At 33.8% G+C, this 22,465-nt stretch overlaps 1 protein-coding gene across 1 annotated transcript in view; it reads right to left on the reverse strand.

Moving 5' to 3' along the window:
- The window catches only part of LOC131854211 (potassium voltage-gated channel protein Shaw-like), a 214,718-nt gene that overhangs the window by 147,646 nt on the left and 44,607 nt on the right, over nucleotides 1-22,465 (reverse strand). The window contains exon 3 of the mRNA XM_059205342.1: nucleotides 2,616-2,748. Within this exon, the coding sequence (XP_059061325.1) occupies nucleotides 2,616-2,748 (133 nt within the window). The remainder of the gene's footprint in view (nucleotides 1-2,615; nucleotides 2,749-22,465) is intronic.

A 22,465-nucleotide genomic window follows, 5' to 3' on the forward strand; every position in this document is an offset into this window, starting at 1 on the left:
TAAAATAAAAGTATCCTAAGTTACTCCTTATTACATCACCTACCTGCCAAAAAAAGTCCCGCCTAAATCGGTCCAATCATTTCAAAGATTAGCAGGAACAAACAGATAGACAGATAGCCAGACAAAAATTGAAAAAAAGATTTTTTGTATGTATATACCGTTTTTTACTACATATTTATATATCATATGCACGTAGTCAAAAAAACGAAACTCCAATTTATTTTGTATTATCTGTTGTATTATCGTTTCGTCTCAGTTTTATCGTCCAGCAGCTTATTTTTAATAATAATAATAACATACAGATGTATGAATTATATATATCATCATCATAGCACTGACGACAGCAATCTGCCACGATAGCGCCAGCACACCACTCACTTATCATAACAGTCTGTAATAGACCTACATGAATAAAGATATTTTGAAATTGAAACTTTCATGTCATATTGCAATCATAAAACTACAGATTTTAACCTGTTTCAATCAAGAACTGTTAGCAACCACGTTACGTAATTAAGCCCCTGATATATTCGCATACAGTAACTGTACTCCCATTTCGTAGGAACTATTCAATTTTAATAAATATAAACAAGTCTCTATTTAGTTTTTAGTATGTTTATAAAGAGTGGTTGCTTTTATAAACAAAGCTATATTTATTTTGTTTTATCGTTCGTTCAATTAATGAAAATAGACTAAATAAACGGCCGACAACGTGAGTGTTGAATGAATCACAATAATGCTGGTGCAACCAAAATGTTTACCTACTTCAAAGAAGACAATTAGACCTAGGATTGCCATGTTTTTGACAAAAAAACGTATATGGTTTGGATAGGGAAAAAAAGTATTTTTCAAATTTGATATTTTTATTGCTTTAAAAACATATTTATGTGTGCTTTTAATACTAGAACTGTGGCAAATATCTCACACTTTGACATCCAACATTTCGTTTGGTGATTATAAATAGTTTCCATAATCCATTTTAAACATTTCATAATATCGTCTATAACAGACGCATAGGCCTATATATATATATAGTAATACCATTAATATGGGCTGATGATAAAATAACCACTCTATTCTAATATTACAAATGCGAAATTTTGTCTACGTTTCTGCTTTTTGTATGTCTCTTTGTCACTTTTTATGACAAAACGGCTTAACGGATCTTGATAAAATATTGACGTGAAGATAAATGAAGTATGTGATACAATATATTTTAGAGATCAGCGAAGTACGAAAACACAGAAGATTGATTTTGCCATACGGTCTCGGTGGTCTAGCGGTTTAGCACACTGCCTTACTTTCGGTGGTCGCGGGTTCGATTCCTCGCACAGCACAAACAATTTTATTTATATGTATGCTTGTTTGTATCGGTCTGGGTGTTTTCAATGTATATATTTATGAAAAAATATATATATCTATGTACAAGTATCAGTTATCTAGTACCCATAACACAATCCTTAGCTAGCTTAACTTGGTTCTAGATAGCGCTGCGCGAATTGTCCTGGGAATATTATTATTATTTGAGTACGCAACCCTTTTTTTTAACATGGTATGTGGAAAAATCTTCACATAGACTATCCCCCTACCACACCGAAGGGATGACGAGGGATGTGTGTCTTAGTCACTAAAAAATCACAAGGTTTACAAGTACAGGGCTACGAGCCACATTACCGGAGTAACGAGGTAGCATTCTACCGCGACTCCAGCGTTGCTGACCCGCCCTGTAGAATGATGAAGGGCAGGCCCCATCACGTTGTTACGGCGACTTATTTTGCCCTACTCAATTGAGGATACTCAACCTTTTCTAGTTATAAATCGGGGAATGTTTACAAATAGTCAATTTGCCCCACGGATAAAATACTGATGTATATTTCGTTATAACTCATAATTTAAATATATATATAATTCTATACAAATTACTCTATTTGTTTTTAATTATATTTACGTTAATACTGAAATGTTGCGTAAATATTTACTTTCAATTTGTTTTAAGTTATCTTTTACAAAAGTTTCAATTACTTATTAACGGTCTATGTAGTCTAGCAGTTTAGTCACGACCATCAACATCAACATCAACATCCAATAGTCGCATGTTTGATTCCCCTCAGGATGCAAACATTTGTATTCATAAGTACGATGAGATTTGTAGTAGTCTAGTTGTTTTCTATGTATATTATGTATGTATTAATAAAATGTGTATTCAGTTATATAAATCGTTTATCTAGTAGACTTAATACAAGCTCTACATTGCTGAAATAAAATGAAATGAAATGAATGTTAAAATACTGGTAATTCCATAAAGCAGATCTTACACAACAATTAATAAGATGTTCAGCAATATTTACCATTCAAGATGTGTAAATTATTTAAAACCATAAAATTATTTAAACTACTACCTTATTATTATTCCTGTATTATACTTTCACACCTGTATAATTCTAATTTATTGTCATATGACATATAACAATAAATTATATAGATATAAACAAAAACATGACATAAAGTAAACTGTTTGGATACAGAAATAAGAGAAATAGAGGTACGCAGATGACTTTATACAAAGTCTATATAGTATAAGATTATACCTGAAAATTACATAACCAAATACAAACCTGGGTGTCTCTGTGTATGCTGTATGTGGACCAGCAGCATGGTTCCACCTGGTTGGAGTCCAGCCCCCAAAACTCCAGCTCCTCTTCGAAGAGCGGGCCACATACATTTGTGGGGTAATGTAACTTTCCTGTCCTGAAACAATATGTAATTTAAGGATTTTATTCTTTTTTTATATTTATTTATTATATATGAATTAGGTGTTGCAAGATTTTGCGGAAGTACATTTCACTACTTAATAGATTTATTTAATTCCACTACAAGTAGTTTGTCGGCTATCAAATCGCGACTGTGTCGTAGTTTGGTCGTTGAACACTCAGTACAATGCTTCTAAGCTATATTCAAACTCTATTCAATGCCAGATGATGCCTCGTTCAGAGACGAAGCACATATCGCGGTATGGGTATGGACTCAGTAACGGTCGGAATTTGATCACCTTCACCTTCACATTTGATTACAGAAGGTTGTAATGGTAGTCAAGTTTCAGCACCGAATATTTCTGGTCTCACACATGCTAAATGTAGCGGAATTAACCAAAATAATATAAATCTATTAACTAGTGATTTAATTATTTTTAACCTATTATATTAAATAGAAAAATGGATAGGTCACTTGTGGACTAGCTGGCATAGCAGACATCGTCCTGGCTGGAAAAGCAGTGCCTACTACCAGATATGATTGATTAAAAAAAAAATTACAAAATATTCCCAAATATGGCACCAATTCTTAAGTTAGACCAAGATGTATAATTATAAATACCATTTTAATATTATCACTAGTATTAGTTAGTAATGTTAGTACCTGCCGATTAGATTTTAACCTAGTTTCCTGGGAGTTCTGTTGTGACAACAAAGGGTTACTCGGGGCAAAGGCGTTCGCTTCGAGACCCCAACCTTCATTCCTCTACAGGGCTTCAGATCACTCTGTATCTGACCAGGATCATTGTTTAAGATGATTTATATGACAAACACACGTACAGAAGAATAATATATAGTAATATATATTTTGCCCCGTATTACCTAAATAGGCGCTGTTCCAATAATTGCTATAGACCTGAGAAAAATATGTTTACTTCTCCGCTTAATTCCGTCCGTCATTTTTACTAAATGTTTACCATTCTCAGATTAGGATTCAGTAAACAAAAGTTGATAATACAGGCACAAAACGTCTTTACCACTCCTTAAGGAATGAACTAAAAAATTATTACGGATAAATTGATAAACATTATTAACTTTTAATTATTGGAATTAGATATTATTTCGTTTCATACGAATAAAAAAACATTTTATTTAAGCAACATTGTTGCTACAAAGTTTTGTTACCAAACTTTTTAAAACCATAACATAGTACTACAAATTTAATATTTGAGTAAAATCAGTTATTTAAGTACTACAATTTTAAAAATAATATGAGTTCAAAATAAATTAGAGTTTTAAAATATTCGAGTAATATCAGACGAATCTCGGACAACAAAACTGAGAAAAATCTATTATCTATATCACTGAATTACGTGTGTCGCAGCCTCAGGAGTTAAAAAAATACCGAATTTATTTTATTAAAAATAAAATATTACAAATTAAAATATGACTATATCTATCTTCGGATCGGTGTTTCCGCAATTCCGAATTGAATTGAGCCGCGGAAACACTACACTCGGTGTCAAGTCAGCAGTTGCCTGGCGCGGTGGCGCAACGAAGATGTGAAGCGCTGACTTGCCATTTCGAAGTACGGACACAAAGTACAAGGCTGTGCTCCTCATCAGCAATTTCCTTATTAGCAACAGCTATAACAACTGTAATATTACATGAAATGAAAATCGTGAAAACACATAACATTGATCTATATATTTTTTTTCTAACTATGTAACCAAACAAAATCTATAACTTTAATACTATATCAAGGAAAATTCATAAATTAAATACTGATCTATAATAATAACCCTAAACAATTCACACAGCGCCATATAGTCCCAAGGTAAGCAGAGCTTGTGTTATGGGTACTAGATAACTGATATGAATACTGAGATATTTTTTTTTCGTAAATAGATAATATACATAGAAAACACTCAGAGCGTCCAACTATCATACTCATGAATACAAATGTTTGTACCGTGCGAGGAATCGAATCCGCGGCCAGCGGAAGTAAAGTGGTGTGTTAAACTGCTAGACCACCGAGACCGTATGGCAAAACTAAGCTTTACTACTATCAATCTTCTGTGTTTTGTCAAGGAATCGTACCCGCAGCCATCGGAAATAAACACCGTCACCTTAGATGACTCTCTGACAAAATAATTCAAATTTGTAATTAATAATATACAACCTCTCAAGCGGTTCTACTATCCTCTTCTAGTTAACTTTATAAGTAAGTTGGAATCAAACGTAACCACGACACGCATCCCTGTTTATGGAACTTATAAAGGAATTTCCTGTTCCGCGTCACTTGTTGATCTTGGTAACCGTACTTGTGTAAATAAACCGCACTGTGGCCCACAAATACTGCCAACACATTAATATTAATATCGTGTATATACACAAACTAGCTATGCCCGCGGTTTTCCACTGGCATGAAATTTATAACCTGAGTTTTATTCTGTTTTTTTTTTTCTATCCTATTTATAATATTCATCATCTATATATATCTTAAATTAAATAATAGTCGGTATTTATAAAGTTCTGGTGCTGTGATCTGTAACTCCTTTTTTTTTTTACTTCAGGAAAATCCCATTCCTTTAGGGAAGAATGGATACTACCGGACTCCTCCTAAAAACCTGACGACTGTTCCTCCTCGACATAATCGCCGTGGCCATGGGATCGCACAAGGCATTCTCCAAGACCACCGGCATGGTTCCCATCGAAGGGACCTTTCATCTAGGCGTGCAGGGAACAGTCTCTGCACGCCACCTCCCAGACCCTAATGCCGCCCCGGTGAGCTTCGGATTGCCCTAACAATCCTCCACCCTAGAGTCAAGTATGGATTCGATGCCCACACTGATCAGACTCAGGTGTCCATCGAATCCCGCGACTTCGCTCGCGTTAATTTATCCCCTTAGGGGTAGAATTTATTAAAATCCTTTCTCAGCCCGATCGGTTTAAGATTGACAAAGTTTCATACAAACATTCATCCCCTATTTTACCTTGGGGGTAAAATTAATCAAAATCCTTTCTTAGCGGATGCCTACGTCATAACATATACCTGCATGCCAAATTTCAGCCCGATCCGTCCAGTGGTTTGAGCTGTGCGTTGATATGTAGATTAGTGATCTGACTGTCAGTCACATTTGAGTTATATATATTTAGATTTATTTGTTCATTAATAGTAACAAGTAATTTTCTATTTATTTATTTATGTCCACGTTGCTATTTGGCAGTTTGTATTCACATATTTTACGTGAATTAAATAAAAATATTATTAAGAATTTCGTTTAAATTCTTAAATATTTTTAAGTTCTGAACAATTATTTAAAAGAGCAACACGCAAGTTTCGTACTCATTCTTCTTGTGATGAGTCTGCGTTCCGAATGAGTGGTAGAATAAGAAAATGTGCTTATATTAAGTTTATTTGAATAAAGATTATAACTACTTCTATCATTTATAACTCGATCTTGGGATTCATTAGTTTTGAAACGACCACAGAATGCCTAAAAATGTTTTATGTATATACTAGCTGTGCCGTTGGTTTTACCCGCGTGAGATTTATAGCCTATATGTTATTCTGATGTAACTTTATATTATAGTTTTTGCGTAAAAGCGTAACAAACATACACCCATCCATCCATACTCACAAACTTTCGTGTTTATAATATTAATAAGATGAAGTCGTGACCAATTCACTTATCACGATGGTTTCCACGTGGAGATCAACACTTTTTTTTTCTATTTCTCAGAACAATTCACACAATGCCATCTAGTCCCAAGCTAAGCAGAGTATGTCTTATGAGTACTAGACAACTGATAAATACATGGATACATTTTTTTTATAAATAAATACATATTATACATAGAAAACACCCAAACCCATACAAATAATCGTATTTATAAATACAAATGTTTGTACCGTGCGAAGAATCGAACCCAGGACCATCGGATAGTAAAGCGGTGTGCTAAACCACTAGACCACCGAGGCTGTCACTCATTTGTTGTTATTATGTTACATTACTAACAATGTGGTAATTACTAAGGTTTATATATTGTATTGTATTGTATTGTATTGTATTGTATTGTATTATATTATATTATATTATAAGGTTTCTTAAGGGTCGGCAACGCGCACGTGAAGCCCCTAGAGTTTCAGGCGTCCATAAGCTACTGTTACCATTTACCATCAGATAGGGCGTATGGTTGTTTGCCACATACGGTGTATAAAAAAAAATACTCCACATCACTAACAATTCCCCCTCTATCCGCGAAATTTCTGATCTAACTCTGTGGCAACAAATTATGCTAGTTCGATTGATTTAATACAATTTGTTGTTTAATATAGATACGATAGGGTGAGACATCTTCACTTTCAGCTTACAAAAATCCTTAAAAGTAATATACATAGAAAAACACACATTATTTAAACGGACGAGCTCGCTGTTACCCCAGTGAGCGTACAATAAAGCGATAATGGAAAATAAGCGGACGAATTTTATATATATTTCTATTTCTATTCTCGTCTTAGCCAGTTCGCGGAAAAAAACCAGTAAGTGTTTTAATAAAAAAAGAAATTGCTTTATAAGTTTTTTTTACACTTTTTCTATTCGAATTTCTTTTTTTTTTTTTCGAAATATTCTTTCACTGTTATTCATTTTGAGAGCTTTTTGCTGTGTGCACTGCTAAATTGTTAAAGTTACGTAAATAAAATGTATGACAAAATTGTTCTCCTTTAAAAGTTCCAAAAAAAGATATGTCTATCTTTTAATTTTAACTCACAATAACTTATTTATTGGTAATCAGAAAAGAAATTCATATTTCATTGTCTTTTTTTTTGGAAATATTCTTTCACTCTTTGAAGGGTATCGCCGAGTGCTATGAGCTATATATCACGCTACGATCAATAGGCGTGGAGCTGCAATGAAAATTGTGGCAAAATTCATATTGAGAGATTCGCTCTGAGCGCTGCGTAAATGGTTAAAGTTGCGCAAAGAAAATATGTATGATCGAATTCTTCTCCTTTCAAATTCTACTTTAAAAGTTCTAAAAAATTTTACGCTGTAAGATATAACTATCTTTTAATTTTAACTTATTTATTGGTAATAAAATTTCTTGTGATTGTATAATTACAACTAGTATTTAATCCTTATTCAAATAAATAGATTATTTATTACAAGTATTTAATTTTGAATAAAGTTTCCCTTTGTTCAAAACATCGTTTGATTTATGACGAACTTTAGCAGATTACTTACTTTTTTAGTTAATTAATATTGGGCCCGTGCGAAGCCAGGGCGTGTAGCTAGCATACTTATATGCTACATCGTAAAACAAAATTATTTGCGCGTCACGATTCACGCTTGACCATTTTTTCTTGTACTGCGTCACTTATGGAATACCAATAGCTAGATGCTCAACGAAGCGTTAAATCACTTCTGATTCAATGACTTGCTGAGTCGTTGTTTACAATGTCAATTAATCTATATTTATTATGTGTATGATGATTAACATATATATATATATATATATATATATATAATAATAAAGAACTTTTTTATTTTAAATAATACATAAATATTCATCTATTGACTATCATCATCAATATTAATAAAACCAGAATTTAATAATAAAAAATAAGTTACTTCTTAAATTAAGACTACATCTTTGTCCTCCACCATGAGGTGAAGTCTGGTATGCTATTCATGTATATAGGCAACGGTTACGTTTACAATCAGATACGCAATCAGCTTCTTAACTATTCCAATTAGGTTCTCAAACAATTAAATTGATTATGGTGATAATGATAGTGATGATGGTGATAATGATGATGATGATGCTAATGATAAGGGTGGTAATAATGATGACCCGCTCATATGTGCACATAATATGATTTTTTTAATCTACATTTATTTTGGGGTTTTTGTGTTCAGACATGTCAACCCCATTATTACAAAAAAATCGGAACAATTCTTAAAAATAATAAACAATCAAATAATTACCAGATGCGAGGGATCTATTTATTAAATTGCTTTTATCAGCGTACAAAACACAGAGCAATATCAGTAGTAGGGGCATGTAGTATGCTCTGAATAGTACCCACATCAAATTTGTTGATTTTAAAATTTTTAATAAATAGTTCCCTCTCTACTCGATTCCTATCACATTCCATCATGAGGTGCTGGACATCTTCGACTTTTTGACACTATAATATGATATGTGGACATAATCATAACATCGATTTATTTCAAAAAACAGTTTCCATGAGACACAAACTTATACAAAAACATAAATTAAAAAAAAAACGGTTGTTTGATTGTCACCCATTCAAACATTGTGTACATTTACAACAGTATCTTCCATAAGCGTAAGTTGTATCTCAGGGTCCTATACTTAACTATTGGATTAAGACAGTCGAATAAAAGTGTTAAAATGTCTACGATCCCGGTGTACGTACGTAATCGAATTTTCTAGAACTTACTAAAGAAAATGCTTCTTTCCCTTCTCAATTCCCTTTCGACTTTAACACAATGCAATAAGTATAAATAAGCCGAATACAAAGCCTGCAAGCGAGTACTTATCTCTACTACGTCACTCCAAACAAACAGTAGGCGGATCAAGTATACATCTATCTTTACAATAGACTAATAAAACAATAATGTTAATACCCATTGCAAATTATTTCCGCAGCATTTGATTTTATAGATTTAAATTAGATTTGAGATATCATATGAGTCTGTAATAGACCTATAAAGATTTTGATTTGATTTGATTAGACTTGTAAATCTTCTGCATACGTACCTACCACTGTTTCTCCTATTTTTTAAAGGATGCTAATGGTATGATATACACGCCTTCGTTAACGGTATACGCTGGCGGGGCATAAGTGCAGGATGATAAGTTAATTCTTGCTGAACAGGTTCAGGTTGACCACCACACGGTACCCCTGGAAATCATCGTGATAAATTTCTGGTAAATTGAACAGAATAGGCTACCTGACCTCATACTCATCTTATAGTCCTCCACTAGTGCCCCGCCAGCGGAATCGATGGGCTGACTGAACTGACTACTAACTGTGGAAGATAAAAGATAGCCTATATTCATCACCAGGACACAGACTATGTTCACGTTAAATAGCATTAATATAAACAGTTAAATTAACGAAACGATAACAAATAGACATACACACTTTTGCATTTATAATATTAAGTGTAGACACATCTCAAGCCCTGAAAAATTCAGAGAAATTGAGTACCTCTTCCCTTTGATGATCGGATTTCGATTCGAAATCGAATATTGAAAACCGGAAATGTACTTACATTTAACAACATAAACGATTACGTATCTATACTACGCTTACAGAGGAGTTTCCCCCCGGGATCGCTCAGGTTGTATAACCAATTTCCTGCCGAGATTTTCCCTGGAGACTGTTACAATTATGGAATGTTCTGGAAATGGTAATAAGTATTCACTTTTTGTTCGAACTATTTTAATGCTGTTGGCCACACAGCTGGTGGGTTGGCCCCACCACAGTTGGCCACACCACAAGTTGCTGGTCAAGCGAGTGCAGATGACACTTCAATCACGAAGGACTTATGGAGCGGCTGAAGGCCATCTGTTGGAGAATACGAGTTTAGTAAGGGGTTCAAAGGCCTCTGGGAGAGTTCAAATCTCTTGAGAAAACAACTGAACTACCTAAGTGGACCTCATGTTTATCATCTCATCCTTCACAGTACTCTGAAAGCGTCTACCATTAGCACAGGTGGGTGCATTGTGGCGTGTATTTATAACCTAGGGAGAGTTCAAATCTCTTCCCAGAAGCTTATACAACTAGACAACCGATACATACACTTAAATAATTTTTTTTTAAATAAGAACATAACTATATAATATAAGAAGAAAACACACAAACAATCATCATCATATGTTTGCATGGTGCGAGGAATCGAACCCGCGACTATCGGAAGCTGTCGAATAAAGGTGAACTCTGTGAATAAAATTTTTGTTTCAAGTCTTAATATATGATACGACTTGATACGACACGACGAACTAATTAACAACATTATTGAAGGAAAAATAGATGGAAAGAGAGGAAGGGGAAGACCAAGACACAGCTGTATCAAGCAAGTTAAAGAAAAAGTTGGAGTCGTGTCGTACCAAGAGCAAAAAGAACTGATGGAAGATCATGGAAGGTGGCGGGAGCTCCACCGACAAGAGCACAGCTCTTAAATTATGAATGAATGAATGTTCAAACTTAGTATTTAAATTCATTATGATCTTTCGACCCTTGGGAGTCCATTAGTAATTAAATATAAAACATAGAACTGTTAGTTTTGGGTACATTTATCTCTACCATACTGGCAACACATTATTATTCAATATGAAAATATGTTAGTTGTAATACATGAAAATTTGTCAAGTCCAAATAAAATGTAAATGAAGAAAATTGTGTATCTATAACTTTTCCAGCCATTAAACTTAGCAAGAACATAGTATATATTTTTGAAATTTTCCATTTAGTTCTGCAAGAAGAAAGTTCACGGCCAGAACATACTGCAGCCTTATATCATAAGACTGGTTGTCGCCATGATTATTCCACTTTGATCTATTAATTTGCCGCGGGTGAAATCGATAAAGCCCGTAAAATGCTGTTGACTTCATTATAAACAGGTACCTACTTCAATTGTACTTTGACTGTTCTCATGAATTATGGAGACTTAATTTTAGACTATTGAAATCCATTTAATACTGTATTGTATTAAAATCTTGATCGAGATCTTCAAATTTTTTTTTATCGCTTAAACGCTTAAAGGCACAGATAATTATAAATAATGACAGTATAGAATAGAATAGAAAATCATTTATTCAAATAAACTTAATTTAAGCACTTTTCAACAGTCATAACAATTTTTTTTAATCTACCGCTCATTCGGAAAGCTGTCTCATCACAAGAAGAACGAGCAAGAAACTTGTGTATTGCTCTTTTAAATAATCCTTGTAAGTTCACATTTACAAGTCGAAACGTGTGAATACAAACTACCAACCAGCACTAATTTATTAGGGGAAAATATAAATACAAAATAAGATTAAATCAGTCGTAGTAATCAGTGAGATTGGCTAGTAGTGATATTGATGAAATGACAGTAGCTAATATAGAACATTTAACTCGAAATTAAAAACTTTAAATCATTCATTCACCTTTTGGCGTATTTCTATCACTGTCCCATCCCGTTCGGATGGCTATTTCAGTTGGGAAGAACTGGCATGAAACTAGACTGGTACTTTTTTTTATTTTAGTAATAACAGACGAAAATTTAGATAGATAGATGAAACTTTTATTTGTGTATTTATTTATGTACAAAGGGCACCTAAATAAATACACAACTACACAAATAAAAGTTACAGTATACAGTCAAACAACTACAGTCAGTCGAAATTATACAATACTAGCTGTGCCCGCGTGAATCTACATCCGCGTGAAATTTATAGCCTATATGTTATTTTGTTGTATAAGCTATATTATTGTAAAGTTTCATCAAAATTTGTTCAGCAATTTTTGAAAATGGGTATCCGGAACCTCGAACCACTAAGCGAGATGCTAATTTGTTATATGTTATATATATAACGCTGGTATTCTAAAGATGTATAGTATTTCCGGGCTCGAGCAGGACCTTTCATACTACATAATCACGCGTGATCATACAACGTGCTCTACCACATATCTTCTAAAATATAAGCTAGTTATTTCTTGAAACATCCATACACTAGTTCTCAAACTAAAAACCTCCGATTGATCCCCCGTCCAATACAAACAAGGTTCGATTACGACGGCCTGAGCTAAGGTTCGAAGCGGCGGTCCCTAGCGGTGACCTCAGTATAAAGTTATATCCGTCAGGCGGGATCCGTTAGCCTTCAGCCGCTTCATAAGTCCTGTGGATTTGGAGTGCTATCTGCACTCACCCGTTATTGTCCGGTGAAGCTAAAAAAGCTATAGCCAACAGTAATAGAATAGTCCGAAAAAAAACTAAAGTTGGTGTAATACAGAAATAAAAATTCTGGTGGTACAATAAAATCATCTATGAGAATAACATCACTCATGCCCAAACCGATTCAATAATATAACCGGGTTACCCGGCAGCGGAAAGATAAGAAAGTCATAAAAAAACTACTATAATAACAATAAACTATGCTATAGGTGAAAGTAAGTTTACCTCGAAATCGCGGGGAACTGTCGGACTCACTTAGAGAGCCTGCCAAAACTTCCAACATTTGATATACTCACAGCGATAAATCAATAACTAATAACAATTATAGATCTGCCAAATAAATATTCTATTAATGATAATCCGCTTCGTAAAAGCACATTTCGTCGGTTAAATAGAAAAATGGTAGTATTCAAAATGTACATTTTTTACAAGCCATGCATTTACAAGCATTTAAAGTTTTTAAATTTAATTAAATTATTTTTTCCTTTAAAGTTTTAAATTTACCAGAAGTATTAATATCATTTTAAAAGTATTTAGATAATGATTAAGACGGCGTGGTTAATATAATTGACTTATATAAGAAGAGGCAATTCTAGCTTCCTACTTTCTATTTAATCGGCAATTTGTAAATCTCCACATTTTGAATTTTCACAGTTCCTCCATGGAACATCAAGCCACATCAAGCCACAGGAGGAACAGGTTAACCAAGCAGTCTCACATTTCACTTGCATTGAGTCTACTCAATAGTGCAGTTAGTCGATTTCCAGTCCTAGGTCTGGAAATCGAGTAATGAAACTCAAAAAGTTTCGTTACTTGATTTCCAAAACTATTACTTGTAAATTCCTGGATTTTCGTAGGCTGACACTAGTTTAAGTAGTAGTGTAGTAGTAGTTTTACAATTAGGATTGTTTCCCTTGTAATTAGGATTTTATTTACATAATCTTCCTAAAAAGGCATGTTGGGAAAATGAAAATTCACTTGGTGTGATGTACATAAAAAAAATTAAGTGTCTGTTTGGAATTAAAAATTCTGTCATAGTTTCATTACTATTTATCATCATACATATTATTAAAAATTATAAATTATATATATTTTGTTCCAATTTATTACTGTCGTAAAACTTTTCTCTTTCAGCATATACTTGTCCACTGCTGGACGTGTGCCTCTTGCATAATTTTCCACTTCATTCTGTCTGTGGCGTGTCTCGTCCAGGTCGGTCCTGCCGTCTTCCTGATGTCATCAGACCATTTAGCAGTTGGTCTGCCCACGCTTCTGTTTCCCATCCTAGGTCGCCACATTAAGGATCTGTATGTCCATCTTTCGTCTTTGCTTCGGCATACATGACCAGTCCAACTCTTCAGCTGCGCGATTCTTTGTATGGTGTCGGTAACTCCAGTGCGCCTTCTGATCTCAGTGTTCTGCAGTCTGTCTCGTAGGGAGATACCATAGATAGCTCCATTGCGCTTTGTGTGACTTGTAGCTTGTTGACCCTTTCCGTGGTTAGCGTCCTCGTTTCGCAAGCGTATGTTATCACTGGTACGCTTTCCCTACCATATATACATATATATGTTATATCAAAAGATAATAAATAAACATAACAATAAATTATATTTTCATTTAATATACCTGTTTTGCTTGTTAATAGAAAACAAAAGGAATATCTACCTCATTTATTTATACGCAAACGGACAATCAGGTAAAAATCCGGTCGCCGTAACACAAGTAATTTAGTATAAAAACCTTTCACAATTTCAGGTCGAATATTCAATTTACGTACGAACCCTTTGTTTGGAATTACAGATAATGCTAGATATTATTTAACAGGGTGAAAGTGCCGATATTATTGTATTTTTGTATTTGAAAGCACCGCTTAATTTTCATGACATATTATTTAACCAACAAATACGATTTTATTTATTAAACAAATTTAAAATAAAAAGGTACTTTGTAATTACAATTTTTTTTTCAAACTATTCTAATGCTGATGGCTGTAATATGGCCTTTATAGCTTCTCCGGACGATAGGGGGCGCGTGAAGATGGCACCAAACCCGTGGAAGGACTTATATCGAGATAGGATCGATCCTCCGTCCAATTCAAACAGGGATCGAAATTACGAGGGCCTGAACAGAGTTTCGAACCCGTAGCGGTGCCCTCAGACTAAAGTCGTATCCGTCAGCCGCTCTAGAAGTCCTTCCTTAGGGTTGTGGTACCATCTGCACTCACCCCTATCATCCGGTGAACTGTAAAGGCTAGCTACGGCCAACAGCATGACAGTAGTCCGAATAAAAAGAACGAACTTTAAGTTGCTGAGAAGGAGAAGCTTTCTATTCTAGGCAAACAGCTTATCATTCTGGTTACATTTAAAAATTAGTACATTGTCGGAAATACTTTTTTACGAATAAATATATTTTTTATTTCACTAGAAATCTACCTAATACACATCATGCAGTTTGTTTTAGGAGAACGATATTTGATATTTAATATAACGCGTGGGTTTTTCAATTATTTAATATATAGATCAAAAGGCATATGAGTATTATATTCAAACTCAGAGAGACTACAAAAAAGTATGTAGGTACAACATTTTTACTTGTTTAAAAAAGAGCTTTTTAGAGTCTGTAATAAAAACATGTATTTACATAAAACCACCACTTTGCAATAAAATCATTTATAATAAAAGTACTGTGAGAGATCTGTTTTAAAAAAATCTTTTTTTATTACTAAAGTTATTCATAAGACAGGTTTTTTATTTAGATGCAGACAAAAAGACAGATTGAGTTGCTTTCGCATTTATAATATTAGTACGGAAGTAAGGATTATAAGATACATATTTTCTAGTATAATATATACGTACTAGATACTCGCCCCGGCTTTACACGGGTGTAGACGTATTATATATAAAAACCTTCCTCTTGAATCACTCTGTGTGTGTGGAATGAGTAGTCATGCTCACTAAAATGTCCAGACATGTGGTGGGCCGGGTCATTGGGCTCCCTAAAATATAGTCGAGCGCAGTGATGGCTGGCTCATCCGTCATACTCGTGAACGAGTGCTGCTTGTAGGGACTGGTCTGCTCTTATCACTACGACTGATTTAGTCTTATTGTATATTTATATTTGAGCCCAATAAATTAGTGCTGGTTGGTAGTTTGTATTCACACGTTTCGACTTGTGTGTGTAAACTAATAAGGATTATTTAAAAGAACAACACAAAAGTTTCTTGCTCGTTCTTCTTGTGATGAGACAGCTTTCCGAATGAGCGGTAGACAAAAAAATTATTATGATGGCTTAAATTAAGTTTATTTGTATAAATGATTTTCTATTCTTCTATTCTATCTACTAAAACAAACTGCTTCAAATTTTACAAGATTTAAGCATAGACATATGGACGGACAGCGATTCTGTTTTATACTATGTAATGATTAGTTCAAATCTGAGCAGATCTGCAAATCGACATAGCATTAAAACCAGACTTAAAGATTAAACGAGACAAAAGTATCTTAAGTCTGAATCAACTCTGAACAGATAGCGTTAAAGATTACAAAGTAATATAAATTATAAAGAGTAGGTATTGTTATAAAAATATCTATATAAATAAATGGCTATATAGTTGTCTGTTTATAACTTCAAATCAATAGCTTTTAACTAAATGCGTATGAAAATATACACGGTATATATACTTATATAAAAATAGGGTTTTTTATTTGTCTGTCTGTTTTGTTCTTATTAATCTTTGTAACGGCTGGACCGATTTTGACTGGACTTACACCCGCAGTTATTTCCCCCCTTTTTGCTACATATTTCATTGCAGCTCTGTTCCTATTACTCGTAGCGTTATGTCTTCCTATAAAAAAGAGCTATCCAAAAGATTTCAATATAAGTCCAGTCAGAAACCTCACAAACTTTACCTCCTTATAATATTAGTGTAGGGGAGAGAAAAATAGAGATATCTGAATTACTAACACTCCCCATGTTAGTAATTTGGGCTGTTGACCACATTGTTAGCAATGTACCATATCAGGTTGACCTCCGCACGATTCCACCTGGAAACTATCATAATAAATTCCAAGTGAATTTGTCACGATGTGCTAACTGTCCTGACCTCATGTTCATCTTGTCATCCTGCACTGGTGCGCCGCCGGCGTATACCATTTGCGCAGGCGGGTGACCTATTCCATATTCATATTAAAAAAAAAAATAGCTGTAGGAAGACTACATTTACAATGTAGATTAAAATATACATTACTGTGTTCCAATTTTAAAAAAGTAATATCTATACACTAGCTGACCCCGTAAGCGCTGTTTTGCTGTATAAATTAAAATCGTTTTAAAACATTTGGGTTGGTTATCGAAAGGTGAAAATGTTGGGTTGTATGTATTTTTTAATGCCAGGTTATAAAAAAATTCAAAAAATTTGTCCAAATAATTAATGTTAGGGGTGGACAACCCTTATCACTTAGGGGTATAAAAATATAGATAGTAGACAATTTTTAGACCTTACTACGTATGCATATAAAATTTCATAAAAATTGGTTAAGCCGTTTCGAAGGAGTATAGTAACTAACATTGTGACACGAGAATTTTATATATAACTTTAGTGTGTTACCATTTCAAAAAATTATAATGAATGTTAATGTTGTAATATTAAAAGTTTCCCTCCTGTTTATAAAAATAGCCAAATACTGGAAAACAATAATGGAACGATGCTTTATACAGATTACGTTTTGTAAAAAAAAATAATTATATACTTAAACGATAAAAGAGAGTCCCTCCTAATAATCTCCTGAACTTAACCTAAATACTTTGAATATTAAATTACAGGGTTACAGTCATAAAAACTCACTTCTGGCAATCCACGAGAGCATAGTAGAGCTATCACTAATGTCATGCTTGAAAGAATAGAATAGAATAGAAAATCATTTATTCAAATAAACTTACATTGAAGCACTTTTGAATAGTCATAACAATTTTTTTTATCTACCGCTCATTCGGAAAGCTGTCTCATCACAAGAAGAACGAGCAAGAAACCTGCGTGTTGCTCTTTTAAATAATTTTATTCCTACTTTACATTTTTAAGTTTAAGTGTGTGAATACAAACCACCAATTAGCACTAATTCAATTAAATACTCAAATAGAAAAAATATTGAATATACAAGCAACTGGTTAAACAATTAATAAGAGGAAATCAGTCATAGTGATTAGAGCAGACCAGTCCCTATAAGGAGCACCCGTTCACGAGTATGACGGATGAGTCAGCCATCACTGTGCTCTATCATATTTTAGGGAGCCCAATGACCCGGCCCACCACGCTGCCATAAGTCTGGACATTTTAGTGAGCATGACTACTCAAAATAGTAGACCACGTCATAGCTACTTACAATTGCCATCTAAGGGAAACTGATCTGTGCAGGTTACGAACAGTGATTAGACTATTTGCTTTTGCAATAGCATATGCTGGGGGTCACTCAAATCTCCCAAATTTGAATTTAAAATGAATCTGTATTATTGTAAACATGTATAACATTTATTTGAAAAGAATACGCGCTGAGTTTCTTGTCAGTTCTTCTCATCTCGACCATTCCAATCTGACGGTAGATTTGACATATCATAAGAGTCTGTAATAGACCTACATGAATAAAGATATTTTGAATTGAATAGTCACAATATATTATACTGGCGACCCGTCCCGGTTTCGCATTGGCTGCATTACAAATCTTTAAATTTCTTGTATCTATGTGTTTATATCAGCCGTGTAGTTACCACAATACAAGCTCTACTTAGCTTGGGACTAGATGGCGTTGTGTAAATTGTCCAAGTTTCTTTACACAGTATAAAATAAAATTGCTACCACTGTCTGTTCGCTTAGAACTTTTAAACTACGCAACGGACTTAATTACAGTTTCTAACAATAGATAGAGTGATTCAAGAGGAAGGTTTATATGTACATGTACGCCCATGCGAAGCCCGGGCTGATATAATAATAATAATAATACCACTTCTATGCTTCAAGATGTGCCGTCAGATCGTTTGCTATTCCAATTATATAAAAAATAATGTTATTTCCCACTATCCAATACAAACGGGATCGAAATTACGAAGGCCTGAGCCGAGGTTCGAACCCCGAGTGGTGCTATCTAAAGTCGTATTCATCAGGCGGGAATTGGCTTTCACCATAAGTCCTTCCGCGGGTTTGGAGTGCCATCTGCACTCGCCCCCTATCGTCCAGTGAAGCTGTAAAGGCAACTGCGGCTAATAGCATTAGAGTAGTCTGAAAAAATAAACTATATCTTTTAAATTGTATAGTATATAAGATAGATAGCATCTAAGAATACTGTAATGCTGAATAAATGTCTTTATTATTATTATTATTATTATTATAAGCATTTTTACCTCTGTACATATTATTTTATATTGTGGTAATTGCGATCCCATTACACTTTTGTCTTGAATTAAAATGTTTAATTTCTCCTCACTTTGAAGTATATTTTTGAAACAACTGCGAGTATACTCGAAAGCAAAGCGAATTATCGGAAACATTGTAGCTTTGTTCTGACCAGAATGTAATATTAATTCAACATTTCTATAACTATACCTGGGAATTTTATGAAGTTACTATATTTTGAAAAGAAAGAAAGAAAAAAATATAAAATTTATTATCTTATTGTATTGACATTTATGTTTTATTATTTACTAGCTACTCGCCCCGGCTTCTCACGGGTGTACATGTATTATATATAAACCTTCCTCTTTTATCACTCTATCTATTAAAAAAAACACTTCAAAATCCGTTGCGTAGTTTTAAAGATTTAAGCATATATAGGGACGGACTGACAGCGACAGCGACTTTGTTTTATACTATGTACATATTTCGCAGCATTAGAGTAGTCCGAAAAATTTTTCAATATCACAACAATCTAAGATAGACCACCGTTTATTTTGTTGTCAATTCTTTGCCTGTTTACAACTATTCTGCTCACGTAGAGGTAATAAAATATCCGTTCTGACCTGATCTTCATATGCCAGGGGTGTGGCACTTCACTTTATTTTCTAATACCAACACATCCGTCACTTTCGTGGATTTATTTTTCAGACATTTTTCCCGAGACTGCAACACGTACTTTCACTTTATATCCAAATCCGAACGCATTTGTCAGTTATTTAGAATACACTAGCTGTACCCGCGACTTCATCCGCGTGGAATTTAACTTTATTTTTATAAAACAAAAGTTGCCTAAGTTACTCTTTATTACATCAGCAACCTATCAATAAAATTCCGTCAAAATCAGTCCAGCCATTTCAGAGATTAGCGGGAACAAACAGACAGACAAATATTGTAAAAAAAATAGTTTGGTGTATGTACGGTATTTATGTTCCTATGCATGTAATAAAAAACGGTTATTACAATATTACGGAAAAACACTCCAATTTTATTTATATACTAGCTCTTTCCGCGACTTCGTCCGCGTGGAATTTAACTTTATTTTTCTATAATAAGCCTAAGTTACTCCTTATTACATCAGCTACCTGCCAATAAAAGTCCCGTCAAAATTGGTCCAGCCATTTCAGAGATTTGCCGAAACAGACAGACGGATATTGTAAAAAATGTTATTTTGATGTATGTACCGTATTTATTCATATGCATGTAGTAAAAATCGGTTATTTCAATATTACAAACAGACACTCCAATTTTATTTATATATATAGATGAAAAAATACAAGCTTAAGTTTTTCTGTTAAATATCTAATACTACAGGCACGTCATCAAAGATGCTCCTTAAATCTAAACCCGTGACACAAGTTCCGGGAACTGCTCGGAGTGTCCCTCCCAGCCACACGATGGACCCGGCGCACGCCCGCACGGTGAATTCATGAAGTTACTAGCATTTCATGAATTCGTCTCAAATTTCGCGATGTGTACCTTTTGTTTTTAAACTTTTCCATTACGAGGGTATCCTTATAGCGTAGTAATGAAGATAATTGTAAAAGGAAGGTGTTACTTATCAATGTGGATGATTATAAAGACAGAGGAAGGCTGAAAAAGAGATGGATGGACTGTGTGAAAGTTGATATAGTAAGAAAGGGAATATATAACGAGATGACTGCGAACAGGGACAGGAAAAGAAAAATATATTACGCGGACCCCAAATAAATGGGATAAGGAAGAAGCAGATGATGATATTATATCTAGAAGAAATTCTCAATGTTTTTAGATATATTGATAATTGTATATTGTCAGAATGTAGCGTATGTTCCGACGATATACCTTGATCCAATTACGCCCAAGGAGGACGTATCTGAGATACACTATATATAGATAGATAGATAATCTATATCTATACTAATGTTATGAAGAAGTAAACTTTGTGAGGTTGTGGAAGAGAATCACTGGATCTACTGGACTGATTTTAAAAATTCTCTTAGTGTTCAATAACTCATTTATCGAGGAAGGTTATGGGCGAAATAATATACAGCTTTTTATTATTTACATATTTATATAACTATACATATTATATATTAATATGACTGGGATAATATTTCTGAAAATATATTACCATATATAGTAATATTTGTTTGACGGCCTCGGTGGTCTAGTGGTCAACATACCGCCATACTTACAATGGTCGCGGGTTCAATTCCTCGCACGGCACAAATATTTGTATTCATGAGTAGGATTGTTTGTGTCGGTCTGGGTGTTTTCTATATATAATATGTATGTATTTGGGAAAAATATATGTATTTTAGAATAGAAAATCATTTAATCAAATAAACTTAATTTAAGCACTTTTGAATATCTGATAACAATTTGTTTTTTATCTACCACTAATTCGGAAAGCTGTCTCATCACAAGAAGAACGAGCAAGAAACTTGTGTATTGCTCTATTTGTATCAGTTATCCAGTATCAAGCTATAGCTAGCTTAACTTGGGTCTAGATGTGCGCTGTGTGAATTGTGCTGAGATTATTATGTATTATTATAAATGTAATATTATAAATATTATTATATCACTTTTTATGCCTTGATTTTTTTTTGTTATGATTATTTTTGCACCGCCAACAATTTTTATCTGTATTACGTATGGTTGACTGGTAGAAAATACCGCATGGTGTTAAGTCCGCCAAATGTACTGTTACTTTTGTACTGTGTGCATTAAAGTTATATAAATAAATAAATAAATAGATTATTATTATTATTTATGAATTCCGAACCATCATTACACTAACAAAGTCATAGTAAGATACTAGTTTAAAATTATATCTATCATATTTTAAATGAAGAAACTCATACCTAAATGGATCATAATAACAGATATATGTACATTATAACATTTTCTATATAACTACCGTCGAGTTTCAGTCGTAAATAGCCCGTAGCGTCTCCATGGGGCATTGTTTGTCCGGACTGATGTACGGTTTTTTTACGTTTTCACGATTTTATAAGCCCCTCAACGCTGTCATTGTTGGATAGTAAAATATTTTCTTCCGGAGAAAGAAATTTATAAACATACTAGCTGTCTACTGTAATCTCGTGTGCTTTTTAGCTCGGTAGCCTATTATCTTTATTGAATGACATCTTTAGACAATTGACTAACACAGCGTCTAGTCCCAAGATAAAAAGAGCTTGTGTAGTAGTAGACAAGTAATTAATACTTACATACATTTTTTTTGTAAATACAGAAATAATGAAACTACATACACGATATGTAGGCCATACTTAGATATAATAGAATAGAACAGAACA

The sequence above is a fragment of the Achroia grisella genome, unplaced genomic scaffold (assembly GCF_030625045.1).
Source record: "Achroia grisella isolate CSIRO2021 unplaced genomic scaffold, CSIRO_AGI_Agris_v1 utg971, whole genome shotgun sequence".
In the NCBI taxonomy this organism is placed as follows: domain Eukaryota; kingdom Metazoa; phylum Arthropoda; class Insecta; order Lepidoptera; family Pyralidae; genus Achroia; species Achroia grisella.